A 16,033-nucleotide genomic window follows, 5' to 3' on the forward strand; every position below is an offset into this window, starting at 1 on the left:
CATCTTTTATACTATATTGGATACAAACCTTCACTGTCAACTTGGCCAACATTTTCTAATAGTTCTGAAACAGCCAACTGCTTTTTCTTCTTTGGGTTTAGTTTCCAGTACATGACTAACGCAGCCTTTCTCACGGCTCTTTCTAAATCAGTCTCTGATGATAATTTCTTCACTTCTTGTTCATTCTCTGAAGTGATGCCTCAAGAAAGAAAATGAATTGGGTACGATTATCCCACCTTCTAGGCTGAGGGAAGAGCTGACACCTTTTAATAATTTGTCACTTCAAAAGATATCAAAGTGCTTGCAAAAACTAACTCACATTTCAAACCAGAGTTAGGTTACTCGCATAGACTCTAAATTCACATCTTATATAACTAAAGTAAGTAGGCAACTCCTTAATTCACACTGTATTTTACAGAAGGCATCTCTACATACCCTTTGGAACAAAGACTCTTCTTAATGAATTACATACCCAAAAGAGTTTTGTTGATGAGTAGAGAAGTGAATTTTGCCTGATCATGACATGGGGCTGATGCCAAGTCTGATCATGAGAGCTAGGCAAATGGAGTTGCAAAAATCACATGCACTTTCTGGTTCTCATTGTAGCCAAGACCAAAAACCCTTCTCCAACCTTATGCCATTAAAAAAAAAAACTAATTATTTTCTTTCTGTTGGTAAATACTAAGTATTCCTCTGCATACTGCTCATCTGGCCTTTAAAAGTGTATACAAAACTGCAGATTCTTGGAATAGAAGAATCTCGTCTTCCCCTTGTTAGTGGCTGCGCACAAAGAACAAAAATGTAGCCAACCAAGCCACCAGCCACACACATTTTCCCCTGGACTAGAGGAAGGCCAAAAACTGGAAACTCATTCCATGAGGGTGCTAATGGAGGGTGGTTCGTCTATTCAGGAATATGTTGTTCAATGACTTGTGCAAATGGCTTCACTCCCACCATAACCACGGGGTGTGCAGCTTGGGAAAGCTCATGGATCTATAACTGTTTCTAAAGGACCAAGTGGCTTCAGTGTTATGGATTGCTCTTTGTTAGCCAAGGCTAATATACTAACTGTGGGCTTTCCTGAACAAAGACTGCATAACCTCAGTTACTCAAACTCTCTCTAGTAATTTGCAGGCTCAGATGGCTGCAGTGCATTCTTGCTGGGTTTTGCCTTTGATGAAAACCCACATGCTCCAACAAGTTCAAAACAAAGCTGCTAGACCGCTAAACAGGGACTAGGGACTCAGCTATACAGCTGCAAATAAAACGTTTTAAGTGTGTTGTAAAGTGCAATATACAAATGTGACATTAGATGGCAATGGCGAGCTATGGCAAATTCAATATATTTTACAAAACTTTTTTTTAAAAAGCATTTTCACAGCATTTTAAAAATCTGTGTGTAGATTCCACCTAGCAAGGAGGATCATAGCACACAGGATAAATATTATAAAAATAAATAAAATAAAAATAAATCTTGAGATTTTTCTAACATTGAGGTAGCTCAACAGAAGTCTCTTGAAATTCACAATGGAGGTGTTAATTGTCAAGGACCAGGAGGGATGTATACCTCTTCTTTCCGCTAAACATCTCCTCAGCAGTTTAACAGCTTCCCTTCGTCCCTGCTTGGCAGCAAGGATCAACCACTCCACCCCACTGCAACTGTTCAGCTCCTCATCCTGGTCTTCTGCAAGCTTCAGGTAATGCTTCCCCACCTATACAAACATAGGAAAAAGATTTTTATTTTTTGTTTTAATTTAAATAGGGTTTCTTCCACCAGTACAACTCTATGATCCTACAATTCTCTTCTGCGTCCAAATCAGGGTTCTCCTTATGAATAGCCATATTCCATAGCATACTTCATATTGAAAGAAAAGTATGGGCGGGGTACAAATAATAAATTATTATTATTATTATTATTATACCAGCGAACCAAGGATTCCTTTCAAAACGAACCCGGCTGACATCTATTCCGGTGTTTTATGTAACACAGCTGGGTAAGAGTGACCAAATATGTTGCTCCAAGTCAAAGACAGGATGAAGTCTTGGTCAGCCCTCACTTGGGCAGTGGGGGGAAAGACTAGTGTTACCCCACAGCTGGAATAGATGCTTTCTTCCCTGTGTTTCACATCTTTCCAAATTGCAAGCTTCTGTAGTAAAAATGGAATCTCTGAAAATTCAGCGCAACGCCATTTATAATCCTATGAAGTTACAACTACAGCATAATACTTTAAACTATAATTAGAAAAAGGGCATCCAGCACTATTTAAAGAGAGCTATACAGGAAAGTTAGAACTGCCAATTTTGGAAGAAATTACCTGGCTTTAGTAAAGATGCATAAAGAATTATGAAAGAATATTATGATTATAAGAAGCTGGTAAGGTTAAGACTTAAGTTTTAAACTTTAAGGTTTATTTTATTATAGAAAGATAGGATTAAAATAGTCTAGGGTAATGTAATGATAGAATTTTATGAAACATGGAAAGGAAAGGATTTGCTGGGATAATTAATAACTAGAATACAAAGGAAGGGAGGAGGAGGAGGTCTAAGAAAGAAGGCAATGACAGATAAGGGTCTGAAAATAATGAACTTGTTTTGTTTTTTTTATTCTTTTTTCTGTATCTTGTATTTCTTGTATTTTTACTTTTTGTATTTTTACTTTTTGTTTTTGTGTAATTCTTGTATTCTTTGAAATTTTAATAAATATCATTTAAAAAAAAAAAGGAAAGTTAGAACTGGATATGGAACAACTGATTGGTTCAAAATTGGGAAAGGAGTACGACAAGGCAGTATATTGTCTCCCTGCCTATTTAACTTATATGCAGAATTCATCATGCGAAAGGCTGGGCTGGATGAATCCCTAGCCAGAATTAAGATTGCTGGAAGAAATATCAACAACCTCAGATATGCAAATGACACAACCTTGATGGCAGAAAGTGAGGAAGAATTAAAGAACCTTTTATTGAGGGTGAAAGAGAAGAGCGCAAAATATGGTCTGAAGCTCAACATCAAAAAAACTAAGATCATGGCCACTGGTCCCATCACCTCCTGGCAAATAGAAGGGGAAGAAATGGAGGCAGTGAGAGATTTTACTTTCTTGGGCTCCGTGATCACTGCAGATGGTGACAGCAGTCACGAAATTAAAAGACTCCTGCTTCTTGGGAGAAAAGCAATGACAAACCTAGACAGCATCTTAAAAAGTACATAGAGACATCACCTTGCCAACAAAGGTCCGTATAGTAAAAGCTATGGTTTTCCCAGTAGTGATGTATGGAAGTGAGAGCTGGACCATAAAGAAGGCTGATCGCCGAAGAATGGATGCTTTTGAATTATGGTGCTGGAGGAGACTCTTGAGAGTCCCATGGACTGCAAGAAGATCAAACCTCTCCATTCTGAAGGAAATCAACCCTGAGTGCTCACTGGAAGGACAGATCCTGAAGCTGAGGCTCCAATACTTTGGCCGCCTCATGAGAAGAGAAGACTCCCTGGAAAAGACCCTGATGTTGGGAAAGATGGAGGGCACAAGGAGAAGGGGACGACAGAGGACGAGATGGCTGGACAGTGTTCTCGAAGCTACCAGCATGAGTTTGACCAAACTGCGGGAGGCAGTGGAAGACAGGAGTGCCTGGCGTGCTCTGGTCCATGGGGTCACGAAGAGTCGGACACGACTAAACGACTAAACAACAACAACAAAAATACAGGAAAGTGACAACCATGAAAAATTACCTCTGTCTGTGCTTTAGGTTCCCCAGCTTTTGCTCTTTCCAGAAGTTCTTCAAAGAGCTCCTCTGGTTCCTCCATCACAGTCTCTACAGAAGGCAGGCAAAAAAAGACTTGCGTTTACTAAAGGAGCATTGAGACTGGCCCCATCTACCACCACTGGGCCACCTGCACAGCTTGAGCAGATCATGTACTCACTGACGCTTGAAATTCAGTTTTTCAGGAATGCAAGTCAAATCTCCAGCTGCAAGAACGAGTCTTTACAAACAATAATCCTGCGCCTGGCATTAGTAATAAATTAGTTAACCCAAACCGGATCTTGGTCACAGGCACACCACATATTTAAAATACTCTTTTTTAAAAATATATATTTTTATTAACAAAACAAATTATCAGTCAAAATAACCAATTACTGTATTTTTGCTCTATAAAACGCACCAGACCACAAGACGCACCTAGTTTTCGGAGGAGGAAAACAAAAAAAAAAATATTCTGAATCTCAGAAGCCAGAACAGCAAGAGGGATCGCTGCGCAGTGAAAGCAGTGATCCCTCTTGCTGTTCTGGCTTCTGGGATAGCTGCACAGCCTGCATTCGCTCCATAAGACGCACACACATTTCCCCTTACTTTTTAGGAGGGAAAAAGTGAATCTTATAGAGCAAAAAAAAAAAAAAAAAAAAGTACTTCCCCCCCTTTTATTCCCCCCTCCCTCTCCCATCCGCTAAAGACTTCCCTCAGCTCCCCACTCTGATTTGTTTGAACATATTCTCTGCATGTTAAAAATTGTACATATCTTTGCCTTATCTGTCATATATTCTAGTAATAAATTTGTGGATGTTTATTCAAAACCTGTCAAGGAGTCCAAATCATTTTGTTGTTTTTTAGATAGTTTGTAAAAAGATCCCATTCTTCCTTGAAGTCACGATTGTCCTTCTCACGTAATTTATATGTCAACTTTGCCAACTCCACATAACTCATCGGTTTTTCTTGCCATTGTTCTTCGTTGCGGTTTCCTCATTCTTCCACCTTGTGCTAACAAGACTCTTGCCGCTATTGTTGCATACATAAATAGATTATTTGTTTTTCTTGGCAGGTTTCGTCTTAAAATCCCTAACAAAAACGCTTCTGGTTTCTTTACAAATGTCATTTAAAATTTTTTTTTTCAATTTGTTATGTATCATCTCCCAAATTTTTTTAACTTCTCTACATTCCCAACACATATGGTACAAAGTGCCTTCTTTTTCTTTCCATTTCCAACATGTATTTGACCCAGTTTTATACATTTTTTCCATTTATACTGGTGTGATATACCATCTATAGATCATTTTCATATAGTTTTCTTTCAAGAGAGAACTATCTGTGAATTTCAAATCCACCTTCCACAACTTTTCCCAATCCTCAAATTGTATATTGATGTCCTATATCTTGCCACATATTTAAAATACTCTTGTGCCACTTTAAGATTTATGCAGAATCCTGGAAGCTGTAGTTTGTCAACGGTGCTGGGAATTTTAGCTGTGTGCGGACAGCACCATTAAGAATCTCCCCAGGATCCTATGGGAGAAGCCATGACTGTTAAAGTGGTCTAAGTGCTTTAAACAGATGGTGTGGATCTGTGGATACAGTGGTACCTCTGGTTAAGAACTTAATTCGTTCTGGAGGTCCGTTCTTAACCTGAAACTGTTCTTAACCTGAAGCACCACTTTAGCTAATGGGGCCTCCCGCCGCCGCCGCGCTGCCACCACGCGATTTCTGTTCTCATTCTGAAGCAAAGTTCTTAACCTGAGGTACCACTGTATAGTACTAGCTCTGCTACACTGGAACAGCAGCAAGTGAGTCGCCATTTCTACTTCCTCTCTAGGCCAGAAAGCGCCATGGTTTGTTTTCGTAAGAACAGTGCAACACGCTGAAAAACTGTCTCAGGACCACCATAGCGGCTTGTATATTTTCATTTTCTCTCTTCCTCCATCTCCTCTGGAAGGCAATTCATCTTTGTTTGGATGATAAGTTTATGTTCAGCATGGAATTGGGCCTTTCAAAAAGCTCTGACTCATGCAAATGCACGGCCAGTCTTCAAAACAAGCACATACTTTACAAAGGTCACCTTCTTAATTCTTGGAAGGGAAGAAACCGGCTGCAGTATTTCTTCTTAACTCTTTGAAATACACCTTCCTGCAATTTAGTGGACGATGAAGAAACTCTTCAATCTGAAGCAAGTCCATCAGACGTCCTCATCTTTTTCTCACTTGGTTCTATGGCTAGTCCCCTTATTAGCAGCAGCTCTGACAATTTCAGGAAAACTAAGCAGTACTATCACATTTTTATGCAGAAGTTATTTTCAAACAGATTATCTAATTAAAAAGGTAAAGGACCCCTGACAGTTAAGTCCAGTTGTGAACGACTCTGGGGTTGCGGCGCTCATCTCGCTTTACTGGCCGAGGGAGCCGACGTTTGTCCGCAGACAGTTTTTCCTGGTCATGTGGCCAAGCATGACTAAGCCGCTTCTGGCGAACCAGAGCAGCGCACGGAAACGCCATTTACCTTCCCACCTATTTATCTACTTGCACTTTGACGTGCTTTCAAACTGCTAGGTTGGCAGGAGCCGGGACCGAACAACGGGAGCTCACCGCATCCCAGGGATTCGAACCACCGACCTTCCAATCGGCAAGCCCAAGGCTCAGTGGTTTATAATTCCCAAGCAAATCAATCTGCTTTTGAAAAAATAGTAAGGGGCGAAACAGCTGGAAAGAGGGCATTTCCTCAGCCTCCAACAGCAGCAACCAACAAAGTGGAGGGAAATCCCTGGGTTCCAGCAGGCATTACAGCAGGGAAGTAGGTGCAAAGCTTTCATTATTAGTGGCAGACATGCCTTCATCATACTGGCAATTTGGGCCCTTTGCAATTAACATAGAAACTTCTGCTTTCGAATCACTGGTAGATATTTCATCTAACAAGGACAGACTCTTAGCTTCTCCAGAGTCTATTTATACTCCTCGAAGCTAGTTCTGTGGCTGAATAAATATCCTGCTACACATGGAGGGACCAGGCCACATCCTACGTATCAAGTCCTGTTCCATTCTTAAACTACACTGATCAAACAGCTTTGATAAATCCTGATTAGAATTATCTGTGCTTACACTGCAACTTGTACCCAAACGAATGTCACCAGGGTTAGTATGATGGGCACCTGCTAAAGCCCACAGTAGACACACCACGGATCTGAGATGCTGGGACACTCGCTTACTTCTTGCATGGTCAAGATGCCTGGCCACCACAGAATAAAGAGGGTGCAAGGTTCCACTGCTACTTACTTCAGGCCCCCCTCCCAAAGACCCTTGAAAGATATACCATTTGCAAGAGTTAAGCAGAACAACACTACCTCAAATTCTTTTTGGGCCTGCCAGTTCTGTGGAAGGAGAGTCATGCTCCATTACCACCAGCAAACAGATCTCAGGGGACATTGTAAAATTTCATGGCCATCCAGGGCACTGTTCCAGTTAGAGATACTCTTAGAGCAGGCATGGGCAAACTCGGCCCTCCAGATGTTTTGGGACAACAACTCCCATGATCCCTAGTAATAGGACCAGTGGTCAGGGATGATGGGAATTGTAGTCCCAAAACATCTGGAGGGCCGAGTTTGCCCATGCCTGCCTTAGAGGGAGGAGAGTAGCCACTTGCTCAAACTAAAAAAAAAAACCCCAAATCCCCAAGTTGTTGCTCCACTACCTCCATCATTCTGCCCAGACACTGAGGTCCAGCTGCGAGGGCCTTCTGGCGGTTCCCTCACTGCAAGTAGCCAAGTTACAGGGAACCAGATAGAGGGCCTTCTCGGTAGTGGCACCCGCCCTGTGGAACACCCTCCCACCAGACGTCAAAGAGAAGAACAACTACCAGACTTTTAGAAGACTTCTGAAGACAGCCCTGTTTAGAGAAGCTTTTAATGTTTATCAGACCACTGTATTTTAATATTTTGTTGGAAGCCGCCCAGAGTGGCTGGGGAAACCCAGCCATATGGGCAGGGTATAAATAATAAATCATTATTATTATTATTATTTTATCCCCACTGGGGTTAAAAAAGGTGTTTTTTGTTGCTCAGCTCCTTCAGGTCTCTCTCTAATCAGGAAGTAGGAAACTGCCCCCAAAGTGTCATTGTCTCTCCATACCCCACCTGCTTTTGGCAATGTCCTTCAGCAGCCCTCAAATAAACAAATACATAAATAATCTTTTGCAAAGTAGGAGTCAGCACATGCAATAAATGTGTTCTCCCCCCTAAAAAGAGATTAGCTATTTACTAAACAAGAAATGCAGTTGATTTTGCTGTAACTATGAAAATGCGAAAAAAGAAAGCTACTTAACTAAAGATTCAATAAGCAAAGTAGATGTATCTACTGGTCAGCAATACTGAGAGTGAAGAGAGAAATCCACACAGTATTATTAACATCTTATATTCAGTTTTCAGCAGCAATGACAAACATGCCATCCCACTACAGAATGGGATTTTGTTTATGTTTGTTTCAGGAGGAAAGTATCCATAGGTGTTTTGGCATCCTTAAAATCCCATTCTAAATGTGTTACACGGAAGCAAGAGTCACTGAAAGAATTCTGAGATATTGCTACGCAAGCATCTGTGATCACTGGAGAGTTAGTCACACCTCAACTAAAAGCTATCAGGCACACTAAGTGCCAAGGGGATGACATTTCTACGCCCACAGTGACAGTAATAAGAAGCACATTTAAGATATGTAGGTGGAGGAATAAAAGGGCCAAATCACTTGACACTTCACAAGAATGAAATAAAAAAGACATGTTACAAAGGATAATTTGAATTTTTTTTTACGTGGCACCAATTAGTCAGAGAACAATGAAAGTCATTTACATAGAGTTTGATCCAGATTTGGAATCATCACAATTCCGCTCACAGAGGAGGAAGGATGAGGGGAGGCAATTCATCCATCTCCCCGCAGCCCGAAGAAAATCTGCTCCAAAGGGTTGCAAGATGGCAGGCAGGAAAGGGGAAATGTGGCAAAAATCACTTCCTCCGCTCCCCCTGCAGGGAATCCCACTGGATCTGGGGGCCTTCCATGAACTGAAGGCATTTTGTTTACAGATGGGAAACTCTGGATCCAACACACAGAGTATTTTTAGGAATGAAAGGAGATCTTCAGCCCTAATCAATATCCAAGAAAAAAGCACACCAAGAACTCTGGCCAATGTAAGTTTCAAAAGTGGGAGTGGTCCCTACTTGTAAATCAATAGTCAATTGTAACTAAAACTAATCCATTCAAAAGTATGTATTCTGACAAGGATTACAAACTCAAACAGAGACTACAAACTCAAACTCATAAGGATATGTATAACACAATAATTCGTTACAGTATTAAAGATAAAGAGTTTATGAGTAGAGATAAATTCATCTTAGTCCATAGTAAGATTTGACGTGAAGATCTTAGTTTCAATCATTGAGCAGAAGTCAGAAGTCAATTATGGATCAGAAACCAGGACAGGGCCCTGTTTTGATGTATTCACCTAATCAATATACAGTCATACCTCGTGTTGCGTTAGGTTCATTTTGCGTCTTTTCGGCTTGCGAACGCGGCAAACCTGGAAGTGTATACTTCCGGGTTTCACCCCGCATGCGTGCATAGAAGCGGCACTCTAGTTACTGACTTTTCGGGGCATGAACGGCGCCCCGGAACAGATCGAGTCCGTAACTAGAGGTACCACTGTATAAGTAAACAACAACAATACAGGAACTAGTTAATCTTCATTGTGTTGTGTGGGTGCACTCTTTCCTTCTTTCACAAATAAACCATCTGGCAGGAGGCAACTTACATCCAACTAACTTTCTTTCCCAAATCTCTGGTTGAAACCTAGCAAACAGTCTAAAGATTAATCCAGTGTGTCGTTCATGGTGCAGATCAGGTAACTGGTTGAATCTGACAGGACCCTTCTGTGCCGCTCCAGATGCGTTTTTAGTAATTTTAAGTTATCCACTTTCTAGCAAGACCCAATGTAAGCAAAACTTTCAAACAATCTGAAGACTTTATAAGCACATCAAATGCCTGCATTGATGGACACTGAAGAGTAGATTAGACCAAGATCCACGCTTTCAACAGTTGCCATCCAGAAAAAAACCAGACTAATTAAATATTTACTAAACAATGGCATTTGCTAAATATTACTTTATTAGTTTAGCAATCTCAGAATAGAGTAGCCTTAATGAGACTCCTGTGATGATCAGGTCTACGCTTGCCACCTTTTCCCACAGCTATTGGATTAGGACGACCAGACCAGATACTGATCCCCAAGGGTAAAGTCTCCCTCAGCAGGACTTGAACCAGCAAACCACAGTAGTCTTGCCACATGCCACCCAGGCTGCTCTGTAAGGCAGGGAGAGACATTTGGGTGAGTGGAATCTGAGCATGAATACTTCGGGGGGGGGGATGGACCACTGCCTCCCTTGACACCCCAAATTCAGAGCAACTTTTCTATTCTAAGAAACATGATAAAAACCCTCGATATTAGACTATGAGGGGATAATTAAGAGAAACAATGATATTAATGAGGTCCAAGATTTTTGACTGGCCTTTGTAGCCCACCCCAAACCTGTGTCAACCTGTCCCTCCCCATGCTGCTTTGGCCACCATGAGGCTGAGGTGCACATGGCAGCCACAGGAAAGAGGTGCAGGGTCTGTCCAGCTGGCTCCTGCTTGGCCAAGGCACTCTGGGTGTTTTGGCTGGGCAAGCAAGCCCCTCACCAGCCTTTCCTCCTTCCAAGCAGGAAAGTTGCCCCTGCGCTACAAATATACCGTATTTTTCGCTCCATAGGACGCACTTTTTCCCCTCTTAAAAACTAAGGGGGGGAAGTCTGTGCGTCCTATGGAGCGAATGCAGGGGGGAGGCAGGCAGGAAAAGCCCCCAAGAGCTTCACACGGCTCTTGCAGGCTTTTCCCCAGGAGAGAGAAGGGACCGCCGCTCCCCGACCTGTTCTGGGGGCTGGGGTTGGGGGAAGCTCGGGCTTCCCCTGCCCCAGCCCCACGGCTAAAAAGAAGAAGCCTGAAGCCCCTGGAGCGCAGCGCGAACTGCCACTGCGCTCCGGGGGTTTCAGGCAGCTATCCGCAAGCCTTCAGAGCGCAGCGCTGCGCTCCGAAGGCTTGTGGATAGCCGTCTGAAGCCTGGAGAGCGGGAGGGGTCAGTGCACACCGATCCCTCTTGCTCTCCAGGCTTCGCTTCGCTGGAGAGGCGCTGCACAGTTTTCCCTGTCTGCGCAGCGCCCCTTCAACGAAGCGGGAGGAGAAATGGAAGGGGCTCCGTTTCTCCTGCCGCTTCGCTGAAGGGGCGCTGAGCAGAGAGGGGGAGAATTTTTTTTTCCCTGTTCTCCCCCTCCTATGGTCCGGTGTGTCCTATAGAGCGAAAAATACGGTACTCCAACCACCGTAGCAATGCTGTGGCCACACTCCTCCCAGGCTTCCCCCTGTCTTGGAAGTACCAGGATGATCTTACTACTACTTGAGAAAGTGACAAAACCCTATTTCACAGCAAGTACAATCCATTTCACGCCTCATGCGTCCTGTTCATCTCAACAACCCCTTTCTGCCTGTTTGGCAAACTGAGGTGGAACTAAGTAGACAAGAACTAAATCTCCAGAAGACGATCAAGGTTTCTGATTTCCCTCACCTTGGCCTTCAGCACCAGCAGCTGCATTTAGTTGGGATCTTCCAAGCTGAGTGTAATGGATGCCTGAAGCAGGATCTTGTTTGGAATCCATTTCTCCTACAGATTAGAAATAACAGAGACTGGAGAAAGTTTATAGCCACTGTGTGCTGTTTTTTAATTTCTTAACCATGAAAATAATAAAATAGTAATGCATATGGAATTGATCAAGGTCTAATGCTTATCTTTTGAGAGAAATGCAAACTAATTACAAAATGTATTTCATAGAGAAATGCGGCAATCCTATTCCAGTTTACCAAGGAAGCATGCATAGGATCATGCTGGAAATTGTTTTCCCCCTACTTCTTCAATTCTTCTTCCAACAAGAGCCCTGAACTGGCCCCCTCCTTCAGTAAATATGGGTCATATTACACCAGATCGTCTCTAAGCATTCACTCTCATTCAAGGTACATGTTTTTACTCAGCAAGAAGCTCATAACATTGACTGCTGCTCATATCAGGAGGTGTAGTAAGTTCTAACACACAGAGATTTTGACCCACCCGATATCTGTTTACAAGGATCTGCATGCAAGAAGAGGAAATTAGTAGTCACCCTCTCCTCCTTATGGGGTTTCGCATGCCTGTCAGCTGCTTGACCAAATAGACTACAGGCAGTGAACATTTTGTGCAGGGGATAAAAAAAGAAGGGGAACCTAACAGAGGAATCCCCCAAAGAGCCCCATAACAGATCAGTGGCATGGAAGGTTGAAAACAAAGAAGAAGAAGCAGCAGCAGCCTGTAAACTGGGTGATGAGGGAAATGAAATGGAGCAGTTGAAATGCGAGCATGGAGAACCATAGCTATATCATTTGGTATTTAGATATCCATGGGGTGGGGGGAATCTCATTGTCTGGAGAGGGAGCTGCCTGGTTCACAATGAGAAGCTGTTTTTAAATAATGTCAGGAAGAAATAAATGTCCATAAACATCAGTGGGGAAACTGAGCCAGGCATAAATGTGTCTTGGCCATAGAGAAAACAGCAACAAAAGCAGCCAATAGGACTGAGCATGTTCACCAGGTGTGGAGCTAGAACCCCAAACAGATGCACTCCAAACTGAAACATTTTGTTGCATTTAGCTAACTGCAAGTCTCAAACCAGCTGATGATTGTATTGCTTCTAGTGGCTTATATAATCAATACTATATATTGATTAGATTGATGCTTTAAAAAATACTTGACTAACCTCTATTGCCAGTTAAGATGATCAAGGAACACAAGAGGGACCTACAGAAAAATGCTGCAGTATCCTATCTGGAGTGTTCTTGCTCAGGATTCCAGCTAGACTACAATAATAGTACTATCCAGGACACAATAAGGAGCTCAAAATGGGCAATTTCCTTCTCTGCCCCCTGCCCAACAGAAATGACACATTTTGTTGCCCCTGAAGCATTCTCAGTCGTCAGTGGATTTTTCTGGGGTGGGGGTGCCCCTTTGGGATTTAAAAAGAAGTTGTTTTATACTTCCACATACCTCAGGATCCACCCAAGCCTGCCTCTTGCTTCTCAGTCACCCAGATCTGGCTCCAATCCTGCCAGCACTTAGCTACTCATGTTGGCAACTAGAGGGAAGGAGTCTTGTTTACAAGATTCCATAGAGATAACTATGGGCAAAAACTGGAGTCTGGTTATCCCAGGGGCATAATTATTCGTCTGACAGCCAGTTTTTCCTCTAGGATAGGCAGTCTCAAATGCAAAGAGCAGACTACAAGTATTAACATCCTATAAAATAACAAATCTGAAAATATGAAGCCTATGAAAGTTTCAGAATATCCATCGAACATTATTAGGTTGTTACAAGCAGAATTGTTTTTACAAGGTCAGTTCAGCGGACACTCTGCAGCTGTCCGGTTTAGTTCTTGAATTTCTCGCAGGACACGGAGCCAGCTCACTGCGCACGGGAGCCGAGCGCCGAAAGGCGGCGCAGGGACAGAGCTCCAGCCAGCAGCTTCCATTTCTGCTTGTGGCCCAAGCAAAGAGTTTCCAGAACTATAAAACAAGGGCAAATTCTCAATGCAAGAAGCGGGCGCTGCAAGGGGAAAGCTGAAAGGAGGGAAAGGAAGGTTTCCCCGTTTATCCTCACCCTCACCGCCGCCAATAAATAAGCAGCTCGCTCTGCGTGCCAAAATGAACTAACCGCCTCGGAGCCAAAGATTTTGGAAAAGGCACATTTTACTGTTCAAAATGAAATCGGAACAATTGTCTGTTCAGACAGCAACCCCGCTAAGAGAGGTTTCCACAAAAGGCGAGGGTGAGATGGAAGAAATGTCAACTTTCTGGTTCTGCGCTTGGGAGAGGGGAATCCAACGAGGGAGTGAAAATGGAGAGCGGAGGGCGCCCGAAAAGACGCGCTGGGGATTTATTTTAACGTGGCTTCTCATAAATTAGCAAGCGCGGCTTGAGAAGCGCCAGGCTCCGCTCCAAAATATGCTGAGTAAGAGACATACATTACGCGGTGAGCCTTTTTCCTCGACGCCAAAGAGTTACCTCGCCCGGCAGAGCCGCCTCTTCGGAGCAACTCCGGGTCGCCCGGCCTCCACCCGGCGCGGCGCCCCGAGCCACTCGGCGCAACCTTGCCCGTCGCCGCCGCCGCGCCCTCGCTCCTCCGGTCAGCGAGCAGCAGCTCCCGGAGCGAAGAGCAGCGCGCCCAACCAGCAGCAGCAGCAGCAGCGGCGGCGCCCGGAGCGCGAGGGGGCCGCCCCTTCGTCGCCAAGCGCGCCCCGCCCCGCCGAGGGGAAAGCCGCCTCCTCCCGGCAGCAACTCCGGCGGCGGGTGGGGCTGACTCCCGAGGAAGTCTTTCCGCGAGGCGCTCTCCGCTCCTCGCCGGGAAGGGCCAAGCGGGGACGGGGAGGAGCCCTCAGCCACCCGCCTCACCTGGAGGCGCGGACGGGGCGCCGGGGCGAGTCCCCGCGAAGCTGGCCGCGCGTCCCCGCAGCCCCTCCCCGTCCGGCCCGGGAGGAGCTCCGCTGCCCAGCTGCTTCCTGCCCGCCCCTCGCCGGCCGCCCCTCGGCCTGCGCACCCCGGGAAAGGCCGGGAGGCGCGAGGGCGGCGCACAAGGCCGGCTCTTGCCCCGGGAGGTTTTCCTGCTGTATTAACTTGGAACCCCAACATCGGGGATCCCCCGCAATAGCTTTGCAAGCATTTCCAGGCCAAACCTTGCTTTCTGCTGCAGCACCCCCGAACTGAGTAACTGCGACGTCCAACCAGGGTTCGTAGTAACACCACTCCCATTCTCCCATTTACTCCGAACCGGGCCAAAGTTTTGCAGAGCCCAACCCTCATGTTTTGCAGCGCCCCCAAAAATGCGCATTTCAGTGATACCTCAAACCCGGGTGGCTAATTAATACCACTCAAAATCTTGTGTTGTTGCAGAGCATTTGAAATTTTTCTATTGGAAACTAAGGCACCCAATGCTAATGCTGCTTTTTTTAAAAAAGCAAAACTCATTGCTTTGCCTTCTGTCTGCAACTTTGATTAACATCTGCTATGAGAATAGTACTTTCTAACTCAAAGATTAGCAGCTATTACTATTCATTCATGCTTCAACCTCTCTCTTTAAACTGAGAAGAATCATTTCCAAAATGGTGGATAATAAAGAAAAATTCTGAATTGCACAACTGTCACTGAAAAGCCAGGTTTCCATGCAATGCTTAGCCACACCATAACTCGGCAAGTAGAAGCAATCATGTTGGTGCACAGAACCAAAACCACCACCGCTCCACTCCACTCCTTCCTCAGTCTTAAAGGTAAAGGGACCCCTGACCATTAGGTCAGGTCATGGCCGACTCTGGGGTTGCGGTGCTCATCTCGCTTTATTGGCCGAGGGAGCCGGCGTACAGCTTCCGGGTCATGTGGCCAGCATGACAAAGCAGCTCATGGAAACGCCGTTTACCTTCCCACAGGAGCGGTACCTATTTATCTACTTGCACTTTGATGTGCTTTCGAACTGCTAGGTTGGCAGGAGCTGGGACCGAGCAACGGGAGCTCACCCCATCGCAGGGATTCAAACCGCTGACCTTCTGATCGGCAAGTACTAGGCTCTATGGTTTAACCCACAGTACCAGTCTTGCTGCAGCACTAACCTGTGGTTTGGCCCAGCACCCTGCAAAAACCCTGACCTGTAGCCTGCCTCACCATGAGCTGTAACTCATAGTTTACAACAATGGGCTAAATGCGCAACGCTAAATACACATCTACAAGAATGCAGAATGAGTTAATAAAATGGTGTGGCCAAATTTTGAGGGAAGATGTTGTGAAGGCTGACGCTTTTACGAGATTATCAGTTTTCGCAGCACACATTTCTGGCATACAACAACTATCTCTAGGTATAAAATTTGTGGAAGAAAATGACCGGAATGCATCAGTACTTGAGAAATTCCTTGGGTTCCTTTTAGTCTCAGGCCCAACTGCAGTCAGCATAGCCAACACAATCCTATCTGCTTGTTCTGATTTTGGACTATAGCTTAGTAAGGTAAAGGGACCCCTGACCATTAGGTCCAGTCGTGGCCGACTCTGGGGTTGCGGCGCTCATCTCGCTTTATTGGCCGAGGGAGCCGGCGTACGGCTTCTGGCGAAGCAGAGCAGCGCACGGAAATGCCGTTTACCTTC

At 44.6% G+C, this 16,033-nt stretch overlaps 1 protein-coding gene across 6 annotated transcripts in view; it reads right to left on the minus strand.

Moving 5' to 3' along the window:
• Positions 1-16,033, minus strand: part of WFS1 (wolframin ER transmembrane glycoprotein) — a 198,981-nt gene that overhangs the window by 6,601 nt on the left and 176,347 nt on the right. The window contains exons 1-5 of one of the 6 annotated variants that reach the window (XM_081019899.1): positions 13,913-14,023; positions 11,394-11,489; positions 3,724-3,806; positions 1,568-1,712; positions 29-199 (exon numbers count right to left, since the gene is read on the minus strand). In XM_081019899.1, the coding sequence (XP_080876025.1) occupies positions 29-199; positions 1,568-1,712; positions 3,724-3,806; positions 11,394-11,484 (490 nt within the window). In that variant the 5' untranslated portion in view covers positions 11,485-11,489; positions 13,913-14,023. Of the gene's footprint in view, positions 1-28; positions 200-1,567; positions 1,713-3,723; positions 3,807-3,911; positions 3,953-11,393; positions 11,490-13,872; positions 14,024-16,033 lie in introns of those variants that run through there. The other 5 variants (XM_081019900.1, XM_081019898.1, XM_081019901.1 and 2 more) reach the window with 5 other exon arrangements.

This window comes from Podarcis pityusensis, assembly GCF_964106645.2.
Source record: "Podarcis pityusensis genome assembly, chromosome: 9".
NCBI classification, from domain to species: domain Eukaryota; kingdom Metazoa; phylum Chordata; class Lepidosauria; order Squamata; family Lacertidae; genus Podarcis; species Podarcis pityusensis.